We start from the raw sequence: 27,728 nt of genomic DNA on the forward strand, positions 1-27,728 counted from the left end.
CAAATCTCTCCACCAAAAAATAAATAAATGTTATTTGGAAAACCTTCGTCCCAGAGAGAACATGAGGAGTGACGTGTGAGTTTATCTAGTCTTGTTGCTTTTCCTACTGAGATGGACACTTGTATAATTCGGAGCACTTTTCAGAAGTTGTGTGGGGTGCTCTGGGTAAAGAGGATGTGGGCTTTCCTACCCAGGTTAGTCCTACACACCTTTCCATCTTCACCCCCCAGGCCTGACACCTCAGCGCCCTGTACAGTGTACAAGATAAAGGGTTCAAACGACGGCTGAAATGAAAGGTGACCCACTTTCATTCGGTCCTGAGAAAATGCTCACACACATTTTCACAGCAAATTAAAAGGAACTTCAATACAGACCTTCCATGCAGTAAAGGGGATGCCAGCTGTAAGGTTTGCTAGATTGCAAGCAAACTGACGTCATTTTCCATAAGTAGCATGTGCTGCAGTCAATCATGATGTGAGTAGTGTACACATGCTGTACAGGGTTTTGACTGGCAAATTCGTTAAAAGAGCAGCTGAATTGTGGTGGCCATCGCATCGAAATGACACAGACAAGAGTGAAAAGTGGCTTCAGCCTGACAGTTTTAAACACACAGAAGACGTTTCCCTTCTTTGGAAGAGTTTTATTGAAAATTGCATTTCTTTCAAAGAGGAGCCAACGCAAGAACCTCCTGAGATGGCAGGCAGGTGCACAGAGGAATTTTTTTTGGGGATCTGCGTTCAGCGCAATATGGAAATGACTGGCATTCCTCCTTCCCTGGCCAAGTGCCGAGTGACCTCTGGGTCAGCAGGACCCATCAAACAGCAACTCAATAGCTCATTTGCTAGTATCAAATGCTAGTGATGGACAAAATGGCGCTTCATGAACCATTTGCTGTATTTTTTGACCCCACTAGATGGTGCTCTTGGGATGCTTTGGGACACACTTTGTGCCCTTTTTTGAACAGAGAGCACCATCTAGTGGGGTCAAAGAAATATAGCAAATGGTTCATGAAGTACCATTTTGTCCATCACTAGCACGTACTTGCTGGATGACCAGCAGCCCGAATGTGCACTGCAAAGGAAGGCAAAGCCAGCATCTTGTCACCATTTTTCCGAATAGGTGCAGATGAATAAATTATACAGGACTTGAAATGAAATGAAACACGTTTACCTTTAATCAATATAAATCTAATCGTTAGGAATTTTGGGGCAGACCGAGCTTTAACTCTGCCATCACCACTGACTACTCCAAACACAAGATGCATACACATATATCCAAAAACATGAGGAATTTTACTTTCTGTTCAACATAAATCATTTCAGATGGGCACGGAGACCATTAAGGCACTGTTCTGTGTTTCTCAGGGGTACTGGATACCAGGACTGATATTCTGCATTAATATATACGCTGACTTGATCTGTTTGCTGATTCCTTGACGGCACACAGAGACAAGCTTAGACACAAGGTCTCGAAGCTCACGGTCTGAGAGGGTCTAGGAGAGACCTGGTCGTAGGACAAGCAAGATGAAACAATGACACTTAAAGGACAGAGAGTGGAAGCCGCTTCCTGTCTGCACCCCGGATCTATCCTTTCTGGAAAACTAAGAACGAGTGGAATGTGACCATACACAACACCAGGCTCCGCAGGACCAGCATCCGTAGCACCAGTGTTCAGCTTCACCTTCGCTGTGTGTCACCGACATGCTAAGAGGATTGCGAGCGCAGGGCCTGGCTCTCCTCCATGCGAGCAGAGGGGTCACGGGGGCTAGCAGGAGAATGAGAAGTCCAGCTTCACAGAATCTGGATATTGGCAAAGTCGTTGTGCAATACTGGTCAGAATTAATGGTCATTTTTCTTTTTTATTGGGAAGAGAGTCAGTAAATTAGGAAGATCGTACGTAACTCAATATGTGGTCCTGAGGTAAAGCTTAACATAATGCTGCCATAAAATAAACAATATCTGGAGTCAAAAGTGACTAACCAAAGCATCGCTTTCAACATCAAACTCTCAGGTGAAATTCAACAGGTTGGGAAGTTTTACGCCACCAACAGTAAACTTCCTAACTGGTTGTATAAGGCTGACCGTAAAACAGGGCTTGTGTTTCTCGCCAGAGGAAGGTTCTTCTAACAGCATAAGCAGTGAGTAAACAGTGAGTAAAGTGAACCTCCAAGCGAGCTATAAGACCTGTGAGAAGAAGCAGGTCATCCTGACTCAGAGGAGCCTTACAGGCAAGCTGACGTTGTCGCAGTGCAGGGACACGGAGGGATTTTCTCGCTCAGAGTCATCCACCACGTCCGGCTTCCCGCGTCATGGATTCCTGGGTAAAATATAGCTTCACTCAGGCTCTGGGCTTAAAAAACGAATCCCTTCGGACGAAGAAAAGCAATACCAAGCTGCCGTAGCTCCTTTTCGAGCGGTTCTCCAGAAGCAGTTTAAGACTTCTGAGATACCGTTGAGATCCGCTCGCATCACTCCAGATCAATCAGATCAGATCAGGCCCCAAACGTACATTCTCAAGGGTGCCAATGGCGCCCCCTGGGGGAACTCGCACCATGGGGCACGTTCTCGTAGATGAAGCTCCATGTTAGTGCTTGGGACTGGCCAAGGGCAGCATCGGTCTGCTTCTCAGGGTCCATGGCGCATTCCTGCAAAAGGGGGGAGCTGCAGAGCTCCGTTCACATCCTGCAACACGGCGAGAAATGCTCTCTCAAGGCCACTGCTTTCCGTTTATTTTTAAATCGATGTCAGTTTCATAGAGCCGCCAGCGAAACGAGGAAAAGTGCAGAAGCGAAACAGATGAGAGGCTCGAAGCAGAGCTGGGAGACATTGAACGAGGGGTACAGGGCGTAAATCAGAGCGATCTGTCCGCCCCGAGAGCGCCGCCCCTTTGGCCTGTGCACTTACCACCACGAATGTTATGGGGGGGGGGGCGGGGGCGAGTGTCACTGTTTCCTACAGACCACCTGCTGGAGGTGCAGCTCACTCTCTGCAGCCACGATGGGCAGCTTGTTTTTCAGGTGGTAGTTTATGAGATGGTTGATGCTTTCGAACAGCATGTCCTTTGTCCGGACCTGTCAAGGCGAAGGTGTTAAAATTGTCTGTTAGCAAACAGCCGAAATGCAGCTGTGACAGATGAAAGCTTCCCCCTATGTAGTGCCTTAGGGGATGCAGTTTGACTTTTCTCATGCAGAAATAACTGAGTGTGATCCCAACTGAACAGTAGGGGGCGCACTTCCTTCTAAAGAAGTGCACTCAGATGTGCAGAGCAGTAATAGGGCCATACATTCAGGCAGGGTAAATGCTTCACAAATTTACCCATTCCAGCCCTGCCTATGTGGGTCAGTACCAGTCAAAAGTCTGGACACACCGGCTTGTAATACATTTGTCTCTATTTTAGCTGTTATTCACCTTTTAGGTAAAAGGCCTCGAGGCAATAAAGTAATATTAATCAGATATTGCAATGACCGAGATTTTCTCAGATTTTTGACTTCAAAATTGCTTCGATGCTTTGACTCTTGGCATTTTTTCAACCAGCTTCCAGATGTAATCACCAGGAAGGCTTCTCCAGCAGTTTTGAAGAAGTTTCCACAAACTCTGGGCTACTTTGCTTTTACTCTTTGATCAAACTCACCCCAAAGCAGCTCTATAGGGTTCAGGTGGGGGGGGGGGGGGGATTGTGGGGGCCAGGTCATCTGTCACTACAATCCATCTCTTTCCTTGTGCACAAGATAAAACCGTGCTTACACAACCTCGAGGTGAGCTTAGACTCTGTATCTTGTTGATAAATAGGTGATTTTCAGTAGGTGTGTCCACACTTCTGACTGGTACTGGATGTCTAATTAAAGGCCAATCAGTTAATCAAAATCTTTTCCACTCCCGCAGCTGAAAGATGGATCCTGTTTAATGGGATAAATGTCAGCAAGCATTCTGTAATACAATAAGCTGTGTGTATCTGCTGGTTGGCACGGCCTCGCTCACCACGCCCTCGGGGTCCACGAGCAGCAGGTGTTTGGGCAGCCCGCAGTGCATGCCTGTCAGGACGTACTGGCCCGGGTTGGTGGCGCTGTCGCGCACCAGGAAGTCGCCGTCGCGCGCCAGCAGCTTCTCGGCGTCGCGCCGGCTCATGCGGCCGTGGTACCAGGGCTCGCGGCACAGCTGCTCCTCGGTGGGGGCGATGGGGGCGCGCCGCCTGGGTGGGCTGGGCCACTGCTCCTCCAGCACGGGGGCGCCGCTGGCCTCGTGTAACTTCAGGGCGTCCTCGAAGGGTCCTGGGGAGTCAGGGGCGTGAGATGTGTACCCCCTAATATTTATTTTGGCTTCATCCACTCCCCCCCCCCCCCCCCCCAACACACAAAAAATAATCCTTTATGTTGAAATTATTAAGCTGCCCCCCCCAATATCAAATTCTCTCTCCATGGACATGATGGGTGGAGACTATAACTTATGGGAGGATGAGGGGGTTGTAACCCCCCCCAATTATCAAAACCAGCCAATACAACCCCCTAGACCCTCTTAACGCCCCCCCCCCCCAACACTCAACCCAAAGTTATGCCCTTGGGGTAGACAGCCAAGCACAGCAGCAGGCCCAGTTCTTTGGGAGGGGGGACTGCTGGGGGACTCTATATATAAATCAGTGTCTCTGCTCTGAAAGTTGGCGTGTATCAGTCATCTCATTCTGCTATATTCTGTACAGGACGTCCGGCTGGACAGTCAGCATGACTCCCAGACCAGAGAAGGCGGGACTCACTCATGTCGAAGATGTCCTTCTTGGGGCTCTCGGGGCAGCACGCGCTCCTGCCTCTCTCGGCCATCGCTTCCAAGGCTTCCAAGCTCTGAGTGTTTACATACAGGTGTTCCTCGTAGTCACGGCTACCGGGACCGTGGCCGTCCGCACGCAGGTACCCGTCCGAGGTCAGGCCTGCACGGCATGTGGCAAACACCGGTCACACACTGGTGTTATTCCATTAAAAACCAAATTGTCTGTCTATAGAAGTCATTCATATATCCAGTATATTCACCAGGAATGGAAAATCTCTCTTTCCACTACAGACACACTCAAAATGAAACCACACTAAAGTACATGAGAGTAAATGAAAAAACTGTTCCTGAGGACTGACCATACATATATTTGGTATTATACTGGATAAGCGGCTATGGGAGATGCTTGGATGGGTGAAAGAATGTACTGCAGAACCAACACACACCACAAGGGGTCTCACCTGAGCCACTATTAATCTCCGTGTCCCAGTGGACCTCATAGCACAACTGGCCAGGGGGGTGGGCAGTATCTCTTCTTGAGGAAGACCCTGACTGACAAAGCAGATGTCCCACAAATGTTAAAATACTAAGTCGCTGCTGGCTAATCTGCTGTAATAAATGTCAACTCATATTTAAGGCTCAAGGAACCAGGAGCGTTGATTTTAACGTCACCGTCTAATGCAGCTCATTTCCTGGATAAAGCAGTCATGCATCTGATACAGCTATCGTGACACTTTGAACTGGCCGCAGCTTATTTTGGTAAAAGTACAAAATGTGTGTGCAAATACAGCCATGAGCACCAGAGACATACCTGCGCTGCCTTGCTGGGGGGCTGGGAGTGAATGTGGCCCAGAAAGGCCCCAGCGGGTCTCAGCCTGGAGTCCACCAGGCCCCCGACCGGGGGCTCTTTCCCCGGGATGCTGTTGTAGTAGTCGTGCTCCGAGGCCTCCTCATCGTCGCCCCACGCCGATTCACCAGTCCTAATATTCCTAAGCCCCACAGACAACAAAAATAGTCTATGGATGCGGCCCTTTACCGCAGCCTTTCCCAACCTGGGCCTCGGGGACACACAGACAGTCCATGTTTTTGCTCCCTGATAGAGTGCTGGGAGGGGACTGTCAGGGGGTCCCTTGGAAATGGGTTGGGAAATACTGCTCTACTAGATATATGATTATGTAAGACGGATGGCTGGCTGGATGGATGGATGGATGGATGGAAGGAAGGATGTATGGATGGATGGAAGGATGGATGGTGGGTAAAAAGCTTAAAGTATAAAGACTCATACTAAAGCTGTGATAACTTTATGACAGGTGAGACCATTAACTTGAAGAGCTATGTTGGTTGACTAATGCCAGGAGTGTTTCGATAAACCATGCTTTTCTGTTTTAATTGCATTGAATGTATGTAAGGTTACTGCACTGTATGTATGTAGGCTCACACATGCATTTACCAAAACTGGCGTGTTTACATGTCGGCACACAGACAGCAGCTGCTATGGGTGCTGAGTGTGGCGCCCTCACCTGTCCAAGGCGGAAATGGCCTTCGGAGGGCTGTGCAAATACTGCTTGAATTGCAGCTCGAAGGCCTGGCCGATGGTGCTGATGACACTCTGTGCCAGGCCATCGCAGCACTCCAGGATGTGGCAGGCTGGGAGAGTGGGGGCCAAGAAGGGTGTTGGGGAATGTAGTTTTAACCATCGACTACGTTTCCCATGATGCTACGGTCAGGCAGGGCGGACTCTTACCTCTCTGATTGACAGGATCTTTAGCCACATAGGCCACATAATCCGGTGTGTCCTGAAAACGAATTCAGCCACCAGTTAAAATCGCCCAGTGAAGGCTGCCAAATTGAATTTAAAGCACCGTGAAATGGTGCCGTGGCTGGCCTTCCTCACCGTGTCTCCCCCAGAGGCGAACGAGATGGACTGCATGGGGTGGTGAGCGATCACCTAGTCAGAAAAAGACAAACAAACAAATAATTCATGCATCAAATGAGACTGTTTATCAACCAGCTGGTCATCATGTTCGACCTCAGAGGGGACCGTTTGACTCGACGGGGACGATCACTCCCGCATGAGTAAATTCTGCCTGAACACGCACAAAGAAATGGAAGCGTGACATTTCAAAAGAACAGGACGGAGTGATATTATGTGAAAAGTAAAAAAGTGCAGAGCAGAGCTCTACACTGTGAGAGATGAGATGGCACTTCACTGATCCCCGGTGGGACAGTAGGATGTTACAGCAGCTCAGAATCTGACTGCAAAAGCAGAGAGACGAAGCGAAAGGGGCAGAATGAGGGAGAATGTGAAGGTACAAACAGAACCTGAATAAACAATTTAAAAATAAAATATACAGATGTGAATGAAAAAAAGGTCTTTGAAAAATACTTAGTCATCATCAACGGGCAATTTGTCTTTATTAAATCTAACCAGCTATTGTCATTTGTCATCCATAGTATCATCATGAATATGTTTAATGTGTGAAATATAAATGACACTGTCTAACCATGTACCGTCGTATTTAATATTCAGCTCAGTGAAGCAATTAATGTTTTAAATGAAAAATGCACGGCAGTGCCGTAATATAAGGAAGAAGAGTGGAATATAATTAGTCTTTGCAATACATTATTAACAGAGCAATAACAAATTTCTCTTTATAAATGCAACAATCGGGCAGATAGAGCAGAGGGAGATCCATAATGAGTAATATGAGTCAAATATGACTTCAGCGATTCCTGAGGGACGTGCTATTATAAGTGACATTGTCATTTCTTTTGTTTCACATCATTTCCTCAATTTGGCATCGCCAGTCATGCCACCGCCTGCATGTCCCCCGCTCCACGCGTGACACGCACACCAAGGGGACCCGGTATTTACGCACCATCATGTTATCCACACGCCCACCTCACCGATCTAGGGCAGGGGTGGCCAGTCTTATCCGCAAAGGGCCGGTGTGTATGCGGGTTTTCGCTGCAACTCCCTAATTAGATTACTAATTAGAGGACTGATTGGCTGAAGAGTCCTCACACCTGGGTTTGAACAGCTGATCTACAGGTTATCCCAAAGACCTGCATACACACCGGCCCTTTGCGAATAAGACTGGGCGCCCCTGCTGTGGGCAGTGTGCCCGTTTCACAGAGTGATGCATCACGCTCAGTGGGGTCCTGGATGCATCTGCTCACCAGCAGGGGTCGCTCTAGAGCAGTGTTTCCCAATCTGGTCCTTGGGGACTCATAGACCACATTTCTGCTCCCTTCCATCCCCCAGCAAAAACGTGGACTGACTGTCAGGGAGCTGGAGGGAGCAAAGGAGAGGGAGGGAGTCTCCGAGGACCGGATTGGGGCGGGTAACCTGGTCACTTAGGCCATCAGTCAAGATCCAAAGTGATTCTCATTCTCTGGACCTCCACGGGACTAACAGCCGACGTACAATCATCATTTCCTCAACAAACAGCGTGATTCGGCTATTCAGACGAGCGGCATGAAGCGTATCTTGCCTCAATGGAGAAAATCTATGTAAAATCTAAAGAAGAAAAAAGAAGGTCGGCCTAGAGTGGGAGGCCGGAAATCCCCATTTCTGCAGTGGATGTTAGTCTCTCCAGCACTGAGCCAGGACGTCTGGCGGGGCGCTGACCTGGTGCGTTGTGGGGACCAGCAGGCTCAGGCCCTCGACGCAGATATTCACAGCGACACTCATGCCTGCAAAGCGCAGGTTGCACTTCCCCATGATGCACTGCAGCGCTTTGCCGTTGGCCTGCGATAATACATAATAATAATTAAAAAAAATATATATTAAAAAATGGCGGTTCCCCCGTTTCGTTCACAAAACCAGGCTTAGACGAGCTGGTGCTGAGAGGTTCTCACCTTCTTCTTCCAGGCCCCTTTCACTCCAGGAACGGCCTCGTAGAGTTTGTTGATGGCCTCCCTGCGGGGCAGCAGAGTCACGAGCGTCAGATCACAGAAGGACAGCGGACAACGGCTTGAAAAAGATCTGCCCAGGGACACACCAGCCAGACTGAAGTGCCTGACGGTGGCGATGTGGAGACCCCGTGATGGGAACCACCCAGAACACAAAGGACGATCTGGAGTTATTTGGCCAAGATATACAGTAGTTAAGATTAAACAGCAAGTTCATCGCGTATGACAGTGTAATGAGACTGTACTTTTCAGCAATATCTATAATAATCATTTCCAGTCAGCCATTTGTATAAGACAGCGCCTAGCAACAGCATCCAGCCATAAAAATGTTCTTCCTCAGTGCAGCGCATTAGCAAAATAATACATCCCATTAGGCATCTCTTTCAAACGAGGGAGGTGGTGCTTACATAGTGCCCACCCCATCACTCTCGCCGAAACTGAACTCTCAAACAAACTTTCAGGTTGGCAGCTGGTGTCAGAGCTGCGGGAACCAGGTCTGCCGGAACGGTTACAGGTCCGAGTGTCGCGAGTCGGCTTGGACGGGGAGTCTAATCTGCAGTAACGTAATCAGGTGGTAAGCGGCCTGAACTGGGAAACTACAGAATCCGGGGCGGCAGCAAAGAGGAAATTTAAAGGTAAACTCCGTAGCCATGGGGGAGAGGCTGGTAAGAGGGCGTCACTCAGACTGACAGAACGCGGTCGATGATGCTCTGATCTGAGCCAGCATCAAGACACCGGAGGGACCAGCGACAGCTGCTTGTGTCAAGGGCTTAGTCGGGATCAAGTGGCTTATAAATATTTAAAAAGCGAAGCTTGTCCTCTACATTAAGGACTTTCAGGTTTGTTTTTTTTTCATAATCTCATCCCCTGTGAAGGGATGACAACTAAGACAACAACCAGCTTCATCTGCTCATATTTTTCATACAATAATAAGCATCATGTAGAGGATGGGTGTAGGTCTTCTGAGTCTGGGCCTGGGAATCACATCAAATCCTGGAATGTGGGGGTGGCTTCCCCCCCCCCCTTCGTGCCTATATGTTTATCTGCATGGTGAGACGATACCTGGTCTACAAAGGATTCTCACTGTGCTGACCCATCCATGGTGAGAGGCTGAACTGTGTCACCATTCCCAGATGTGACTGCATCTTCTGTGTCATCTTCTCCATATCAAAAGAGTTAAAATGATTGATCGAATTCCTGTGTCATAAACATTACGCTGATTGTGCTTGTCGGTCTGGTGGTATGACTGTCAGAACCGATTTGATTCCAGTATTCTCCCATCCTCAAGCAGCTAAACTGGGATATTCCTGCTTTGAAGTCTATTATCACAATGCCTATAGTGACATTATAGAGCAGATTACTGTGTTTTGGTGTAATCTGGTGAAGCATCATTTTATAGTCAGTGAGCTGCATGCCGTAACATTTGGTCTTTAAGCATGACAAATATGCTTTCACATTTACTGTTTTGTCTGGTTGTTTGTTTGGCACCCCCCCCCCCCCACCCCCCACCCCCCACCCATACAGGCACTTTCCACCATCTTGCATCTATCTGTATATGACCTAGTGCACTGCAGCACAGCCATTAGAGAGCATCATCGATAATATATATCTCTATCACTCCATCTCAGCTGCTCTGGGTGCACTTAGCGCTTGCTCTGCCCACAGCTCACATTACGGTATCGATCGACTGGAGGAGCGGGGGAGGGGGGCGGTTTTCCAGCACATCATCATAAACCTCCATGTGTGCATGCTTGCACGTTTTGCGCGTGTGCACACAAGAGCACAATGGCTACGAGGAAGATCAGCTCTTTGGAAAATAAGAGCTATTGAAAAATTGAACCGACAAAATGTAAAATAGCCTGAAACATAAACCCACTTTAGTGCAAATCTCCATCTATTAAAAATCTGTCGTCCAAACATTCGTGTTTCCACTGAAGACCCCATCAAGATGCATGATAAACTGACAGAACATTGACACTAATTGTACTCAATTATTCAAGCTGTATTCGAGCAGTAAACTCTAACTAGTGATAAATCTACTAAATCGTATGTGTCTGGGTGTTTTACACACGTCAGCATTTGATTGAAAGTATATATTTTTTTCTATGGAAGAAATCTGATCTAATTTCTACCGGACCCATAAATAAGGGGACAGAGCTGGAGAGTATTTTTGAACAGTTTTACGTTACCTTGCAGAACTTATGCATTCACTCGCAATTGTTTTTGCAGAACGGAAATGTTTCGGGAGGGAACGCAAAATTATTTAAAAATAATATTTTCTAACCTTGTCCTTTTATGGGTTCTGTAGATTTCACAGACAACAGAGAGAGAGTGGACCCCGACTCACCTTGTCACCTGTGTTCTAGTGTTGAAGTCCAGAGATCGCATAGACTTCAGAACCTCAATGCAGCCCATGTACTGTAAAGAAGGGGAAAATAATGCTTTGGTTCACATCCGTTTGGAGATATTTTGTATATTATTATGCCGTAAAGTTAGCGTGAAATTCACTTTCTGAGACCTTCTAATGTCAAATGTCAATCAGAAATGTCAGCGAGCTAAAACCGGATTCTGAAACTGAACCGTTTATCACAAACAGCATTTGTGAATTGCACGGCATCAGCTGCATGCGCCAGCACAAATGACTGACACTTGGTCATAATTGAACAATACTTTGACTTAATGTCATTCTAGACAATAATTATTTTCTAGAACTCCCATAGAATGACGTCGTGATTGGCAGTCTGAGGAGGATAATTGTTTTTTGAACAGATAAGCAATGATCCAGGCCGTTAAGATGTCAGCTATGCATTAAGTTCCAGGTCACGGATGCTGGGAGGTGTTTTGTGTGAAGATGTGGGAATCCTTATTGACTGATTCAGTGTGAATAAAGTAAGCAGAAGTAGTATCACGCCAAAATATGTACAATGTTTATATAATGGGGTGATTCACAGACGTCTTGCATCGAAGTATAAAGACCCACATTTTAACAAAATAATTTGCCACTCTGTTTTCTCGGTCCGATCAGCGCGGTTATGAATCTGCCCGACCTGCACCCCTGACTGAACAAATTTAATCAAGCAGCATCAGGAAGGAAGACTGGCTCACCTATATATCCTCACATAGTGTCAGCAGAAATGACTAAACTACCTCCATGACGCAGAAGCGCGAGGAATGTGTGATGGCCAATGGCATTTCATGTAGTTAACCAGTGTTAATATGGTCTCACTTTCACGACAGACACGGCACACAAACTACATCGGCATGCTGGTAACCCTTAAAACTACCTAACAACCCAGAACCTGCAGATGCTGTAGAGAATGTTGTGACAGTTTCACTGAAATAATGATGCGTTTTTCTTTCGGTGGAACTGAGGACACGCCCACACTTCAGCAAAAAATAAAAAGACTTCAATAACCACATCGATAAACAACAACAAGTGCACCAATTATGCTAATATACTACCATACACTTACTCATAGCTGTCCCCCATCCGCTGGTAATGTTTACCAAAGGTTTCTGTGGGCACCCCCCCCACCACACAACAAACTACAGTACATAAACAAATGCATCAGCTGTAGCCAGAAGAGAGATGGGACAGGTTAGCACACACTGAAATAATGAATTATGGAGTACGGACAACACACACATACAGTATACTGGCCGACAGGCCCTCTGAAGGATCCATATCCTTGCAAGAGCATTGGGCATTTTAACAAGATTAGAACACAAAGGGGAAGAGTTACATTGGGAACACATGTTCTGCTTTTCAAAGCCCTTATTGTCTGCCTCCACCCGCAGCCTCACACCACCATCAATATTCATCAATTTGCACTGACAAACCAAGATTTCGCAGCCCAGTTTGCAACAGCAAGCACATTGCCGATTCAACACTAGCGCTACGGTGTTTTCAGGCAGGTAGAACCGGATGTTCTGGTGCACGCTTAATCCAGTGAATACTAGTGCCTGTGCTAAGAAACGTACACGACTCGGAGCCAGCGAAACCGTGCTCTTTAGGAAACAGCCGTAAACGGTAAAGGAAGTCAGTTTTATGAATTTGCTTATCTTCAAACAGAAGTGACAGAAATAGAGCGGCCCCTGCGCGCGATGAAAGTCCCCGATCACAACGAGCTTTCTCTTGTTTTAATCAAGATAAAAGGAAGCGTGAAGCAATCCTCGCCGACTGCCAAGCGGATGGTTTTTAATTTCACAAGCGCATTGCGGCGCAGCGCCGGGGAATTAACGTTACGACGCTGGGGCAGATTTCGCTGTCAGGAAGCCCGAACGGAAAGGTGACTTATGCCACGGCAGTGAGGCAAAGTTAAAATATATACATGGTTGCAAATTATTTCGGTTGCACATCTGGATTTTTTCCCCCGCCCTTTAAGAATTTTGCTAATACCTAAAGAAATATTCTTACCCTAAACTCATAACGCCCAGGCAATATTTAGCCATTTTAATACGTCTTTATATTAAGAACACTATAGTGCGCGATTTGCGCCCGTTTCATCGGCGGGGACAGTAAATTATTATCATCGCATATCAGCTATGAAAAAAAAACCGCCGCTCCGCCCCGCTTCTTCCCCATAACACGTGACATAAATGAGTGTAATTAAATTTAATTGAATGTAGGAATGAATGGGTCTCGAGTAATGCAATTAGACGGCGTGCTTTGGCGCAGGCCCGAGATAATAAGGGTCCGTATCGGTTTGCTGCCAGGGTCAATGTGGGGTTGCAGGGTGATGAGGGAGATCATTGATACTGGCGTCAAGTAGTCTGAATTTGAAGTCCTGCATGTGCTATAACCACACAGTAATGCTCATTTTCAAATATACAAATAGATGAGTGAGGACACAGATACAACGATAATATATTTGTGTAACTGACACACAAGGTAAAAGGTTGCAGTTGCAGGGCCTGTGTGTGCATAACCTTGCACTGGTCAGATAAACATAAAATTAATGAGAAACCCACACAAGTAATAGCTAATACTGGAATATCAAGCAGAATATATATGTGCACTATTGTTGTATTTGAAGTGATTGTTACATAATTCGAAGTCTATTTCCTGAACTTTATCTGTGTTTGCCTGTATAGATCAGCTCTTGGGGGCATTTAATCTAACAGATTGGCAATGAAAATACAGAAAGTCCACGACTGACTCACAATTATCACACAATTCATCCGTACACCGATACGTTACAAAATAAACGTGCAATGATTTTACAATTAAGTATTACGACATGGAAACTACGAATCCCAAAATATAACGCAAACTCGCTAAACAGCTATGTAATGTACGGATATGCCAGTATTCTTAATGCTTGTTTGCGTTGTACATTTCGGGTTTATGAATTTCTTTGAGGAAGAAAACCCCAAGTTCAGTCCAGCAGGGGGCACAGCGACTAAAAACAACACAGCACACATCCATGGCCGTAAACAGCCAAACATAGGCTATCTTCCTCCTCACAAATACAAACATAAGCTGCTCTGAGTTACGAGAGCGTATCACGGGACACTAAAAGTCGTGTCAAGCCCCAAACTTATTCCAACATATGCCTGAATTAGGAATTTTTTAGTGAAAGTACCACGAAAGTGAAAGCACAGGCACCTGAGCGGTTTGATGGACTCACCCGGACGATGTAGGAAGCGCCAGGTCCTGTGATCTTCTTGTCTGGATGCAGCCATCCCTGGGAGGGCTTGTGGATGAAGCTCCCCTTCTGAGTGAAGTCCTCCCCACCCACACGGATGCCGTCCACCCTGCCCCTGCGGTTCATCCCTGTCCCCGTGCTGCTCTCAAGTGCCTCGGCGCCGGACACTCTGGGGGCTGGTGGGCTGCTGGAGCCCGCGGCGGCTCGCTGCCGGGCAACGGCCTGAAGGGAACACGGGGCGACACATACTGGGTCACAGGAGTTGAGGACGGCAGCCAGGCTGGCCACGGGGCCACTGAGTGGCGCCCCGCTGGCCCCCGCCGAGCCCTGGGGGGGCCCCTTGCTGGAGTCCTTGCTGGAGCTGGAGCCGGAAGGACTCCTGCTGAGCAGAGAGTTGGAGAACTTCCACTGTGGCATCTTGGGGATGAGCATGCAGAAGGTGGTGGTCCCATCCTGGTCCCCGTCCACGCCGGGGGAGTCGGCCAGGGCCGGAGCGGCGGGGGGGCCGGGATTGCGGCCCAGGGGGGGCAGCGGCAGGGACGGGGAGCCCGAGGGGACGACCGGAGTTGCCACCACTTTGCTGCTCATGGCTAAGCTCTGCATCAGGTCGTCGGAGGAGGTCACAGAGTCGTTGCGAAAGCGGCCATACTTTGGCTTAAGTAGCATGCCCGGGGGAGCAGCTCAGCGTAAGGACTGGTAGGGGGATGCACTTGGAGGATGAGGGGAAAGGGGAGGGGGAGGGGGAGAGGCGTTTCGGAAGGAAAAATTATCTTTTTAATTCGCAAAATCTTCCGGAGAGTGAGGTCTCCCTTGTCAGTCTTGAAGGAGCGGGCTCCCAGTCTCTCCCTCTCGCCTCCTCTCCACTTTGTGCCTCCAAGCCTTCCTTTCTTCTGAGCTTGGCTCGCCGGTTGGCTGGATCCCTCCCCCCGACCTGCTCTCGATGATGTCATCTTGTTATTGGTAGTCTATTAGCCCTGCCCTGCTCTGCTGCTCTCGCGCTGCATTAGCTAACGCACATCTGCTGACTCCGCCCCTCCGGCACGCGGCAGACGCACAAACAGGAGCCCGGGCAGGAAATAAACCGTGTCTAATTACAGCGGCTTACTAACACACAGGATGCGATGGGCCTGCCCTTTAAAAACCATCAACCGTCCAGCGTTTAGTCATGTGTGTACATCACCATACTCAGTGATACATATGTGTTCTATGACTTGAGACTGCGTATCTGAAAAGCATCATCGACCCCATGTGACTACTAATGATGTTTTTGTTTTGGCACATAACACACTAAGAGAGGTACAGGCTGGCGACTGGGCGGAATTGCAGCGAAGCAAAAGCACGATTATTGGAAAACGTGCCGAAATCGATCTGCACGACAGCCATCAGTTTCAACTGCCATGGCCTAACGCGATGCTTTCAGACGACGTGACGGCCTTGGTTTGAACGCTGCCTGCGGGAGAAGGAGGCATCTGCTTGGGCTGCTGAGGGAGAGAGTGCAGCCTGGGCCCACCTGGATTCCAGAATGAGCAGAGAAACCTTTACAGAAGTGGTGGAAGTTACTGCAACATGTCAACACTACGCGTTTGCTCCAGGCCCGGGGGCAGACCCGGCGAGCCTCAGCCGTGAACTGAAATTATATTTTTTATATTATCAGAAAGAACAACAGGAAACATTTTACAGCACGACATTTTCGAAGCCTCCGTGTGGGTGTTTGGTCTTTGAAATAAATGTTCTGCTCTCTAAACCTGATTTGCATACAGCCCATAATCAATTGGCCCATGATGTCATGCGGGACACACATGAAAGGCGTTAAGTGCCGATTTAAAGAGAAACGCTAAAACATTCTATTCACTTTGGGTGTCTATCACATGCAGCGCGGTGTGCATAATGTCAGGACATGCGACCGTGTGACCAGGTTCAGTGCAGTAAAAGACAAAATTCGATATGGGTGGGAAATAAGTTCCATAGACGAAACGACACTACGACTGACAAGATGGAAGGAAACGAAGCACATGTTTAGAGCGTGTGCACTTCACCAAACAACAAAATTTGCTATTTAAATACACTGCCGCCTTAAAGCTTACGTTGCTGAAATTTCTCAGAAATATATTTAAACTAAGAACAAAATAATCCACTGGATAACAATAGTTTAGTTTGTTTTTAAGGGTAACTGTAAAAATATTGCCATGCAGTTCTGTGGTAAGCATTGGCATTGCAGCCATTTTGAATTAGCTAAAGTGTAAGAGATTACACCAGCCTGCTGTTGATGTAATCATCTTGTTTTATATTTTAAATCTGATATGAATCATCTACAGCTAAACTACAGCTTAAGGTAATTCACAGAAATCATACATATAAAACATCAACATTACCTGTTTTGAGCATAAATTCATTGGCCAGCTCATTAGGTACAGCTGCACGTTACATCACCATACGCAATCATACACGTGTTTTAAGACTGCGTATCTGAAATGCATCATTGACCCCATTGCTGTTATAGAAACACACTGACAGAGCCACAGGTTGGGCTAAATTATGACGTAGCAAAAGCACGATCATTGTAAAATTGGAAAATGATCGTGCTTGGGTGATAAAAACACGTGGGAACAATGGAAGAGTACTTAAGGAGAATTACTACTGGGAAAAGCCTTGGGCCTTTCTCTCTTCCTGTTGCCTGTGTCTCTCTGCCTCTTCCTGCTCCCCAGAGGGCCATCAGCCAAGCCCAATGGGAGCACGGGAGCCCCAGGCCTGACCCCCCCCCCTTTTGTAGCTTTACTGACGTCAGATCGGCTTTCAGCTGGATGGCCATAAGTGGGTTAAGCAAGATGTGCAATGTGCGCTTTTCTGGGAAACCGAACGTGCGAAACTGCCATTACGGCACGGGGACTTTCAACTTATCTGCATTGCGATAGATTATTATACCAGTCTCCAGGTGGTATGAGAGGGTCGTTCATCCACTTAGCGCTGATGGGACACAAACCTCTTGGAGAGATAAAGGACAGACGAAAAATCTCAGGTTTATTCATCCAGACATAAAGGGTTGAGAAATCTGAGTTGAAAAGTAAAATAACTTAAAATAACTTGCACCAAAATTCTTAAATAGCACATAACAAACATACGGTCGTCTAACTAAAACTAGGTTATGTGCATAAAAAGATTTAACATCACCCTCAAAATAACCTGAAGATTTTTCCTTCACCTAGCATATAAAGCAAATGATATTCGTACAGAAGTTCCTTCGGCTCACCAATAATCTGATATGAATCATCTACAGCTACATTAAAGCTTAAGGTATCTGACAGAAATCATGCATATAAATCATCAATATCACCTGTTTTGAGCATAAACTCAGTGGCTGGCCTGTTTATTAGGTACACCTGCTTTCTAATGCAAACAGCCTGCCCTTACAAACAGCCAATCCTGTGGCTGAGTACATACAGCACACAAACAAAGCCTAGAGGATCAGTTATTTTTTGGCTAAGTATCAGAATGATCTATTTGTCAATGTGGTGTGATTATTGGTGCGAGACATGGCGGTTCCAGAATCTGAAAAACAGCCACTCTACAGGGATTTTCATGCACTACAGTGTCTAGAGCAAGGGACGCCCCAAGGTCCACGAGTCGCTAACGAGTGTTGCTATTCTTCTTTAATCACATTTGCATTTATACAGATTTGAAAATGACAATATCTAAAAAAGCATTTAAAACATGTTTATTATACATGAAGTTTAGATAAGTTTAGGAGGGCGTTTCAAACTGGTAGCCCTTCGTATGGCTCAGTACCCGTGAAGTAGCTCTCAGTTTCAAAAAGGTTGGTGACCTCTGGACTAGAGTTTAGAGAATGGTGTGATGAACAAAACACATCCAGTCTGAGGCATCCGTGGCCAAAGACACACTTCTAAAAAGGGAGGTCTGAGGAGAACAGCCAGAGTTTTAAAAGTTAACAGGAAGGCCGCAAGAGCAATAGGGCACCCCTCAGTTTGACAGCGGCGTGCAGAAAAGCTTCTCAAAACAGTTCTTCTACCCTTTAATTGATTCCGGAAGCAGAAGCAGGTTCTACCTGGTGGTGGCTAGGTCTAGTAATCTATTCAGCAGCTGCTTCAGCTAACTAAATGAGTAAATATCAAAGTTATAGGCTGTACACTTATACAAGACAGCGAAAAACGATTCCAATTTGAATGATTAATTAATCTTTCTTACAGGCCTGAGTGTTGCATATATATTTCCCCCTTAAATATACTGCTTTTAGTTTTAGTAAAAAATCAACATCATAATGCTAAAGATAAAAGACAAATAAACCAAATATGGTATGATTAATATATAGCACGAACGCGCTAAAAGGTAGCACAATCCATCCCTCTCACTGCACGATGCAAACAAATGGCAAAGCACACAGCAGGTTTCTGTCACAGATTGAATGTGCAAGGTGCAGTACATCATATTTTTCCTTATTATAATATCAGGGCATGAGTAATGGTCCACAATGCAGCTTTCCAGACAAAGGGGAACTTTTTTGCCAAAAACAAACCAACAAAACTAAAGAGACCACGAGGGATCGAAACAACGGCGGGTAGAAAATACTGGAAGTAACTAGGACTGAAACTGAACAACAAGGGAACTCAGAGCTATCTAACAAACAGGGAAGGAGTTTACAGCGAGGGGCATCAACAAGGACCACGGGCAAACATGCTCTAACACCTACAATAACCGACAGAGGAGCATGGCATGAACAGGCACATATATACACTGGTAACGAGGGCTAAACAGGGAACAAGTGTGGGACATTAACAATCAACAAATTGCCAGGGATTCAAACAGCAGGAAATACAAGGAAAACAGGACATAATAATAATAATAATAATAATAATTTACACTTTATTAATCCCCGTGGGGAAATTCTTTTTACGCCTCCCTCAACTTGCTCTTTGTAGAGCAGGCTGTCTGCAAAGGGCAGCCACCCGTAGCAGCGCCCAGGGAGCTGGGGGTTGAGGGTCTTGCTCAAGGACCTGCAGACGTGCTGAGGCTGGGCTTGAACCGGCGACCTTGTGATTACAGGCACACGGCTTAGCCCACTGAGCCACACGCTGCCCCTATACGTATAAGGCTGGGCAATGGCAGGGTTATCCAGAACAAAGACACTAAAGGCAAGGACTTAACTGTGGTACATAAACAAAAGGAACATGATTAACGTGAGATAACCAAGAAAAATTCCAGGACACAAATATTGTACATGTTCAAAGTAAGAGTCAAGCTCATGATAGTATGGAATGTGTGAGTTGTAGCCATACACTCAGCACATTCAGCCACGCAGCGGTCCTGGGACCAAGACAAACCTAGAGGATATTAACTGTGGTAAACCTTGGGGAACACAGGAAGCAGAATGGGATGACCAGCGACACCCACTGGCCAAACAGTGAAACAACAGGCAGAACAAGACAAGACAGGGACCGATCCTGACACTTATGCAATAAGAATATAAATAAATTCAAAAATTCTGTTGTCATTATCCATTTATTTAGAATATTAAAAATAAGTTCTGAAGGTGGCGGAGATCTTCAATTTAAACTGCAGTCGTATTGTGTTGTTACTACAATCACAGGTTACATTATGTTACGGCGAAAAACTTGAGAGTAACACAACGCTCACACTACTTGCTAGCTGTATATTATGACCACCACTCCACAGAGTCCCTCCAAACCTTTCACAGAGGTTTCCGAATGAGGCCTCCGATAATTTTCTCTATCCATTTAGTGTACATTAGAATTACTGCTTGCCCTGAATAATAATCATATCACCCATATCACCATCACAGCGTATTAATCTTAAAACTGGAGAGACGTCTTAGAATAGTATGGATTTACTTTGTCTTCTGTTTCTGTTTTTTTTTTTTTTGCAAGAGGAAACGTATAAAAGGAGGATATTAATTAGTCTGGAGGAGAAATTATTAGCTACTGCCACATATTCAAAGTTAAAATTTCATCAGAGAGATTAAAAAAAAACACAATAATCCCATACAAGTAAATAATGTGCAAAACATAACTCACCAGTATCAATGTATGATGGTTTATCTGAGCTGGTTACAAACTATGCTCTATCTTAAAAAATAGTTACGTGAATCACACTCACTTTGAGTGTGCAGACTGCCGCGTGCGCAAAGGCTAACTCTGTGTGGGTAGGACCACTAACCATGTGTCCATAGATCAAACAATCGCTCTCCTGTGCAGGACGGCAGAATACCCCTGTCACACTTACCACAGGGCCATGGGTCACACCCTCTTTAACGCCAGCATCCAATCACATGATCACCAGCATCCAATCACATGATCAACACACTTACTTCCTTGTTCAACACAAAAAAACTGCAATTTTTCTTAGAAATGATGTAACACATGTTTGATGTAGGCTAATGCATGTTAATACTCAAGATAAGTGTTGACTAGACAAGAAGTCAATCATTCCACTATATTCTAATCATTACAGGAAGAGGTAACTATATGTTTACTGAACTGCTTAGTACAATTGTAATAAAATACCCAGGGAGTCCACTAGCAAGACACAGATATCAGACAACACATCTGGTTGTATAAACTGACCAATGGTACTCAGTTACAAAAAAAAATTATTCTAAAATGGAGAAATCGTTTTTATACAGAAATACTAAAGAGACTGCTGTCCAGAGTCATTTATTTTTGTTTTGCACTGGCATATCAGAAAATGCATGAAAATTCACCATTGTGATCTTATTTTAATCTCCGCAGGTGGCCAACAACGCAATTAGATTAAAAACTGCCCAACCACCAATGCAGCGCGATTTGTGTGGTTTGTGTTGTGCATAGTTTGTATAGCATCAATTTTATAGGCTTTGACAGGTGGGTGAACATTCTTACTGCCTTCACAGAAACAATGCGGTTAACCACCGTTGACATTTAAAACTAAAAGTTTACAAAGTAGCAAAGTTAAACAATCAGGTCAGTGTATGTCCATGGCATGATTCTGGTAAGGCCATGTTTGACTTCGTTCTTAATCAAATCGCCTGGCTCCTTTGTTCATCATTAACTTTGTTTGCTTAGCTCAGTGTTTACATGGAACCAGAAAATGTATTAATTTGTGCCTATTAATATAAATGACGTTTATTGTAAAAGCCAAAAAGAAAACACAACAGAAACAACTTTAATTAGTAAAAGAAATTAATATATATAAGGATATGTATTTAGGTATGTATTCGTTAAATGTGACTGAATTCATCCTTTTAAACTTTTTCTCATGTTCATATTTTCAGACCAGCTTTACCACATATTTGTCATTTCCCTCCGTTGTTCTATACTCGTTGAAGGCTTCTAGTTTATTTCAATTTTCTTAACAGTTACAACAAAAACCACACAATATTTTTCATATCAACTGAAATCAACATAACATACATTCTAATATCATTTTTCATACAGGACTAATGTAGTAGTCAGTACTTATTGAAACACCTTGTCCAGTGGACCTATATACCAGCGAGTAAACGTCAGTAGTGACCTACATTGAAGCCAGCGAGCTTGAAAAACCGGATAGCAAGAAAAAAAATCAACAAGGTTAATTACTGGGTCATGATCGCCTTCAATTCCTTTTCTAATACATTCCATCTCATATTGAATATACTTGATTATTGAATTAAGTTCCCGAGCTGGCCACCTTGCAGATTATTGTCAGCGTACGCATTGCATTGCCTGTGTTTCCTCGCCGGTAAAACGTCCTTCTCCCGATTGAATGCAGCCACACGCATACATGCACCCTGGACCCGGTCCGTGCACCTTGGGAAGCGGGTCTCCGTTCTATATGCAAGTCTGACAACCGCTTCCCATCACATGTACAGCTGACTGCTAATGGCTACGTCCATGAGTACAACGGCGGCGATTCAATTCCGATTTCAAAGCAGAAAAAAAAGTAAGAGAGTAAAACCCCAAATCGTATAAACACGCTGGCGCGTCGTTTCGGTTCATTATGTATAATCGTGTTGCCCTTCATTTCGTTCCGTTTACGGTTCGTAACGAAGCGGCTCCGTTCTGCAAGCGAGGCATGAATAAAGTTAAAATGTCACCTGGGTATTTCTGCTGTTAATAGCTAATATTAATAGCAAAGCCGAATAACGGCGCATCAAAGCAGCAAAAAGGCTGGTAAAGTTAAGGACGCAGCGGTCCGAAGCGATGCTCACCTGTAATATAGCGCCGGGACAGAGATGCCAGTTTGCGCCGGAGTCTGAGAAGCGGGCAAACGCGCGCGGGTGCCCAGCGCCCGATCAGTCAGGGCTTCCGACGGCAAGAGAACCAAGTAACGGCTGGTACATTTCACTTAGGCCTATTTATAATTCGTGATGCACTTTTTTGAAAAGTGCATCGCACATCATCCTGCTTTTTCAAGAGGCGCTTTACTTATTTTGCTCTTGATTATATTAATTTCACATTTTTGCGCATGGTCGTTGATTAGGCCTTTTTCTAAATAGTGCAGAAAATCCACGGTTTCGAAATAAATGACAGTAAGAAGTATGAGGTATTGTGGTAATGAATATGCAAAGTATTCAAAGTATGATATTGTTTTTGATAAACTTGGAATAGTACGTTTACAATAATATATTTCTCAGAATTAACCATTTTAATCCATAAAATATAAAGATTTTTAGCACCTTTGTACAATTTTGACCTAATTTTAACAAAATTAGTGATTATCGAACCCATAGTGCCATTTTCCTTCTACTACAGGGCTACATTGTTAAGTAGATTTTTTTATTGCATTAAATGTGAATTGCTATGATGTGTGTTTATTTTTTGAGTCACATGCACTTTGATTTGCTCACGTTTCCGTATTAGCGTAAGCAGCCTCTTTTTCTGTCTTTCCTTCGTAGACATTATGAAAATGTTACCAGAAAAAAAACCCCCCAATCACTCTTATCTGACACCTCCTTCACAATTAAATGCCATTCGAGAAAGCTGCCTTTTAAATCGCGAATGGGACCAGAGAAACAGGCGTCTCAAAAGAAATATTAACAAGAAAAAGGATTATGAAACACGGCAGGAAACAGGATCGGAATCTTGCTGAGGTGGAGAGACCAGCAGGTCAGTCCAAAGTGTCTATCACCAGCGGGGTGACGAACTCAGAGTGTCTGATGCCCATAGAGAAGGCTGGGGGGCGGGGCTTATGCACCATGACCTTTTCGGGGCTGTGTGAGCCGGGGCCCGGCTTGCAGGTCCTGTCGCGGGGGAGGCTGTGCCGGCTGAGCATGGAGAATGCTGGCTGCCTGGGCAAATAGACGCTGGGATCGGTGCTGTTGTACCTGCCAGGACCCGGGGTCTTGGCCAGGTCTTGTGACGCCCCCCCGGACTTGCAGTGTCCTGATATGGTGTAGCTGGCACTGGCTGGCTTGGTGGGCACTTTAGAGCCCATTAGTGAAGGGAGGCTGTACTTGTTGGGGGCTGGAATGCTGTCCAGCCCACGGTAGCAGGTTCGAGAGCCCATGGTGTATGACGGGGGCCTTCGCTGGCCGTTGACAATGGGAGCCACCTCAGGATTGTAAGAACCGGGTCCTGGAGTCTGGAAGTTTGCCACTATGAAAGAGACATGGATTTATTCTTGAGAAAAGCAGATTCTGAGGGCCCGCAATTTCGGGCACATGTATTCAGTCACATGCTTTGAATACTGCAGCAGTTTGATTCAGTGAACTGGAAGAACTTACTGAAACCTCATGCCCTGCCAATACATGAGTGTCTGTCTAACAAAACACAGTGCTCATCCACCAGTTAGCCTATAGCAGGGGTCTCCAGCTCCGGTCCTGGAGAGCTACTATCCAGTAGGTTTTCTGTCCCACTTGGTTTCTGATGAGCCACACCTGTTCCTGGTATTTATCTGAGAACAGGTGTGGCTCATCAGAAGCCGGGTATGATAGAAAACTTACTGGACGGTAGCTCTCCAGGACCGGAGTTGGAGATCCCTGGCCTATAGCCTAGCTGGAGTTGAGAGGACTGCTCTGTCTCCGAGCATTTCCTGGTTTTTTGTAACCTACCTTTCGAATGTCGGTCGGTAAAAGCGTCCAGTTTTTCAGAAAAGGAGAACAACACTTGGCACAATAGGCACTTTTGCCATCGCTGGCTGAAGTTACACTTCAGATGCAGGCCACTTACAAAATCCAACTTCAAGTTTTTCTAACAGCTTTATGTGGTAAAATAGCTCACTCTTAAGAAACACGGAAATCTAGTTTAATGTCCTTCTTCGTGTGCATACTGTGGTTCTTAAAGCACTGGACGAAGGCACTGCACCAGATTCCGATGAAATAAAATTGAGAAGCTAACAAAAGTAGACTTACCACAAGGCCTCATCCTGCCCAGCATTGAGTACGCTGGGGTACCGTCCCTACCGAAGCGAGTTATTTTTGCGTCAACATGATATTTAGGCCCGGGACTGGAGTCTACAGAGAACACTATGCAATGCACACCCAAGAAAGAACCCATGAGTCACAAAAAAATTCACAGGACTTTCAGAAATCAACATAAACTTCACGCTGCTCATCTCTTTAGTTTCACAAAAAAATCAATTTGACACACCACTCTATTTTTCCGAATATAAATCATTTTATGTATATAAATGACTATTTACGAACAGGACTTGGATAAAAATATGCAGCTTGAAATCCAAGCACTGTACAGTTTCAAATCCTAGGGGAGAAACTGTAGCCTAGACAAAGGTCAATGTCATTCAAGAACAATATGTGCGTTGGTTTTAATTCATCTGACCTAATTGGTCAAATTAGTATTAAATGCCTGTAAAGTTCATTTTCGTAAAATGCGTTTTTTTCTTCTGGAACAGAGGGTGAACAAAGCAACAGTATTAAGGTGTTAAATGCAACCAAGTCGTTTGTGGCTTTGTACAGAAGTGTCAAACTGCAAATGTAAATACAGTAATAGGGACTTGGTAATTAAAGAGGTTCACAACAGCATTCCAGAAGCCTAAAGCTCCAGACCTGATTCAAATGATACTCAACTGCTTCAGTTAAATATCAGGATCTTTTAAACAGGTAAAAGTGTCATCACTGCCTACCGTGGAGATAACGTCTCAAAGGAAAAACACCGCCAGCCCAAACCACCTCCGCCTAAAAGAGCTCAGGACGGTTAAATCTTGTGCTGTTGTCACCCTCAAGTGGTCGAAGTCTGACATTACAGTTTGCTGATATAAATGGGAACGTTTTAATTTTCAATGCTAGTCTTTGTTCAGGTTTTACCAAGATTTTTGCTTATTTTTCATTTGCAGATCTTAATGTTAAGAAGGTGGAAGAAATAATCAAATTTTAAAACAATTTTTTTGATTAAACGCCCTCCTGACAGCTTGGTCGTACTCACTGTGGTCGAACATCCTGCCATGGAAGGAATACGCAGGGCTGGTCGACTTCGTAAAATCATGCCCCAGGAAACCGATAGTCGGAGGCAGGGCGTAGCGGCCTGGACCCGGGCCTGCCGACAGGATTAGCCGCTTTAGAGCCTCTGGCATCGTGGTCACATGGCGCATTTTAAAAACGCGCGCAAGAAAAGAGATTTTTCCGGCCGTGTTCATTGGACCATTTGGGTTCGTCGGTATTCTAACGGCGCTACATGAACTTCTGATCAAGATATGATTATGGAAATACATTAATACAAAGAATTTGTCAACTAAATACCCTTGGTTATCAAAAATAAATCCAAATTTAAAATGAAATTTCACATAAATATACTGAACACATACATTTAAATTCCAATCTCTGTAAAACGCAAACATAAGGTTAGTATACGCAGGATACTGTAGTGAGTTGACCACACTCTGGTCTAAACTGTAACCTCTTACACCAGGGTATTCAGAGTAATCAGCACATAACGGGATCTATTTTTTAAAAGCTAGTGACTAATAAAATTATGGAGACTTACCCTTTTCTCTGCCTGCAATATTGGGAGGATTCTTCTCCATTTGGTCTGGAATGCAAGTTTATTTGAAGAGAAGTGACTTATACGGACAGACAGGACAGGGGGGTCACATTCAGTGAGCCACACTTCTGATCAACTGTCCAGTTCATATGTGCAATGTACTTACTACAATACATGCATAAACTATAGACATCAAATGAAAAATGAACTGAGGTGTTATGATGAATCTCATTGCAATGATTCTCCTCAGTGTGAATTTTTAAGATTCAAAGGGCTGCAGAATCAAAATGTATCCACCACTCTTTTACCCCAATATGTATTGTTAAAACCTGAAGGCAAGAGTACAGCGTCTTGACATACCGATGGAAATGAATGCAAAGAATGCAGACTGGCTTTCTTGAATGATGCCAAAAACAATTAAAACTGTTGACAGAGATGAAGCCATCTAATGCTGGTTTAACCTCCGAAATTCAAGCTTCCGGCCAAAGAGCTGAAGCAGACAGTTCACGCTTGATCAGCAGAATGTCATCTTCAAGGTGAGGTATCAGAGCTGGCCTCGTATGAAGTGAATCGGAGATCTTCAGGCAGGGCAGTGGAGGATGTCTTTCCTGATTATCAAGCATCTGGGTCCTTCGGCGTGATGCATGAATTCTTGGTGCTCACTGTCAAAGATTCACTCTCTTTCAGGACTACAAAAGTAATGAGAACTAGTTACATTCTTAACAAATGCAACTGAGTTCATATTAAAGTTTTATAAGCCCTAACGTAATGAGCCCTTTGGTGTTCATCCACTGGAAGCTTCTCATGAAATAGCTACTTTTCAGGTGACTGTCAGGCACAGCAACTGTGTCATCACTCGGGTTCAGTCTCACGTAACATAATCTGCACTGAAGCAGTCCTTCAATTCGGAGACCCCCCCCCCTCCCTTTCCTGTTCGCTCATCCCATCCAGTATCTGAGGGGATAATCGTCCCTCTTCCAGACACATCAGACCGTACTGCATTCCTGCATTCCGTACTCTGGAATTCCATATTCCTCTCTCGGTTTTGTAAAATAATGAGAAGACCCAACTGGAGACGAATCTGGAACATTCTTAGGATGTATAACTGATTAATGCTGCTCGTAGAACTCGCCAGTAACTCAGTCCTGCACGGTGGGCAGATGGGATCCCAGAGCACCGGGTCTAAATGAATAAAAATTTCTTGTCAGACCGTTAACATTTCCAAGGAGAATAATGGAGAGACCGGCCGTGTGCTGTTAGGAGCGCGAGTACCTGAAGACGCGGCCTACCTTTCTGACTGACACACAAGCATTAATGATTAACGGGCTCCGCAGGAGGCCGGCTAGGAAATCCAACTCTGCGTTATTAACGAGGGCAAACGGAGGAGCTGACCCGCAGCAGGCGGTTACGCTAGCAGGGCTCAGAGGGTAAGGTTACTAATCACGTATTATTGAAAGCGTGAATCAGCAGCGGCGCATGGCGCA

The 27,728-nt window shown here is 45.3% G+C and overlaps 2 protein-coding genes across 7 annotated transcripts; both read right to left on the bottom strand.

The window, feature by feature from the left end:
- Window positions 1-625: 625 nt before the first annotated feature.
- On the bottom strand, window positions 626-22,617 carry shc2 (SHC (Src homology 2 domain containing) transforming protein 2). 5 transcript variants are annotated; one of them, XR_002841976.2, is made up of 13 exons: window positions 14,303-20,357; window positions 11,020-11,090; window positions 8,619-8,679; window positions 8,389-8,508; window positions 6,652-6,705; window positions 6,502-6,553; window positions 6,278-6,404; window positions 5,569-5,746; window positions 5,219-5,309; window positions 4,747-4,917; window positions 3,978-4,267; window positions 2,509-3,070; window positions 626-2,316 (listed from the first exon to the last, which is right to left on the bottom strand). XR_002841976.2 is itself a non-coding variant. In XM_023843561.2 (13 exons), the coding sequence occupies exons 2-13, from the start codon at window positions 14,444-14,446 to the stop codon at window positions 2,942-2,944; spliced, it is 1,488 nt and encodes a 495-aa protein (XP_023699329.1). In that variant the 5' UTR covers window positions 14,447-14,542; window positions 22,518-22,617; the 3' UTR covers window positions 626-2,941. The 5 variants fall into 5 exon arrangements, 4 of the variants coding, with proteins under 4 accessions (XP_023699329.1, XP_023699328.1, XP_023699327.1 ...); XM_023843561.2 differs by adding an exon at window positions 22,518-22,617 and having other exon boundaries at window positions 626-3,070; window positions 14,303-14,542; XM_023843560.2 differs by adding an exon at window positions 20,365-20,667 and having other exon boundaries at window positions 626-3,070; window positions 14,303-14,542.
- Window positions 22,618-22,790: 173 nt separating this feature from the next.
- cimap1d (CIMAP1 family member D) lies at window positions 22,791-27,497 on the bottom strand. 2 transcript variants are annotated; one of them, XM_023843563.2, is made up of 5 exons: window positions 26,605-27,497; window positions 26,248-26,292; window positions 25,690-25,800; window positions 24,660-24,773; window positions 22,791-23,904 (listed from the first exon to the last, which is right to left on the bottom strand). In XM_023843563.2, the coding sequence occupies exons 1-5, from the start codon at window positions 26,687-26,689 to the stop codon at window positions 23,417-23,419; spliced, it is 843 nt and encodes a 280-aa protein (XP_023699331.2). In that variant the 5' UTR covers window positions 26,690-27,497; the 3' UTR covers window positions 22,791-23,416. The 2 variants fall into 2 exon arrangements, with proteins under 2 accessions (XP_023699331.2, XP_023699330.2); XM_023843562.2 differs by having other exon boundaries at window positions 25,690-26,654.
- Window positions 27,498-27,728: the final 231 nt, after the last annotated feature.

Source organism: Paramormyrops kingsleyae, chromosome 15 (assembly GCF_048594095.1).
Source record: "Paramormyrops kingsleyae isolate MSU_618 chromosome 15, PKINGS_0.4, whole genome shotgun sequence".
In the NCBI taxonomy this organism is placed as follows: Eukaryota; Metazoa; Chordata; class Actinopteri; order Osteoglossiformes; family Mormyridae; genus Paramormyrops; species Paramormyrops kingsleyae.

Excerpts from the sequence above, each read along its gene's own strand:
- shc2 (XM_023843559.2), bottom strand. The coding sequence starts at position 14,986 with ATGCTACTTAAGCCAAAGTATGGCCGCTTTCGCAACGACTCTGTGACC. Across the intron at positions 8,680-11,019 it reads ACTAGAACACAGGTGACAAG|GGAGGCCATCAACAAACTCT; the intron begins GTGAGTCGGGGT and ends GCTGCCCCGCAG. Across the intron at positions 5,310-5,568 it reads CCCCCAGCAAGGCAGCGCAG|TCAGGGTCTTCCTCAAGAAG; the intron begins GTATGTCTCTGG and ends CTGCTTTGTCAG.
- cimap1d (XM_023843562.2), bottom strand. The coding sequence starts at position 26,101 with ATGTTTGCGTTTTACAGAGATTGGAATTTAAATGTATGTGTTCAGTAT. Across the intron at positions 24,774-25,689 it reads TGGCAGGATGTTCGACCACA|TGTTCTCTGTAGACTCCAGT; the intron begins GTGAGTACGACC and ends TGCATTGCATAG. Across the intron at positions 23,905-24,659 it reads GGGCAGGATGAGGCCTTGTG|TGGCAAACTTCCAGACTCCA; the intron begins GTAAGTCTACTT and ends TCTCTTTCATAG.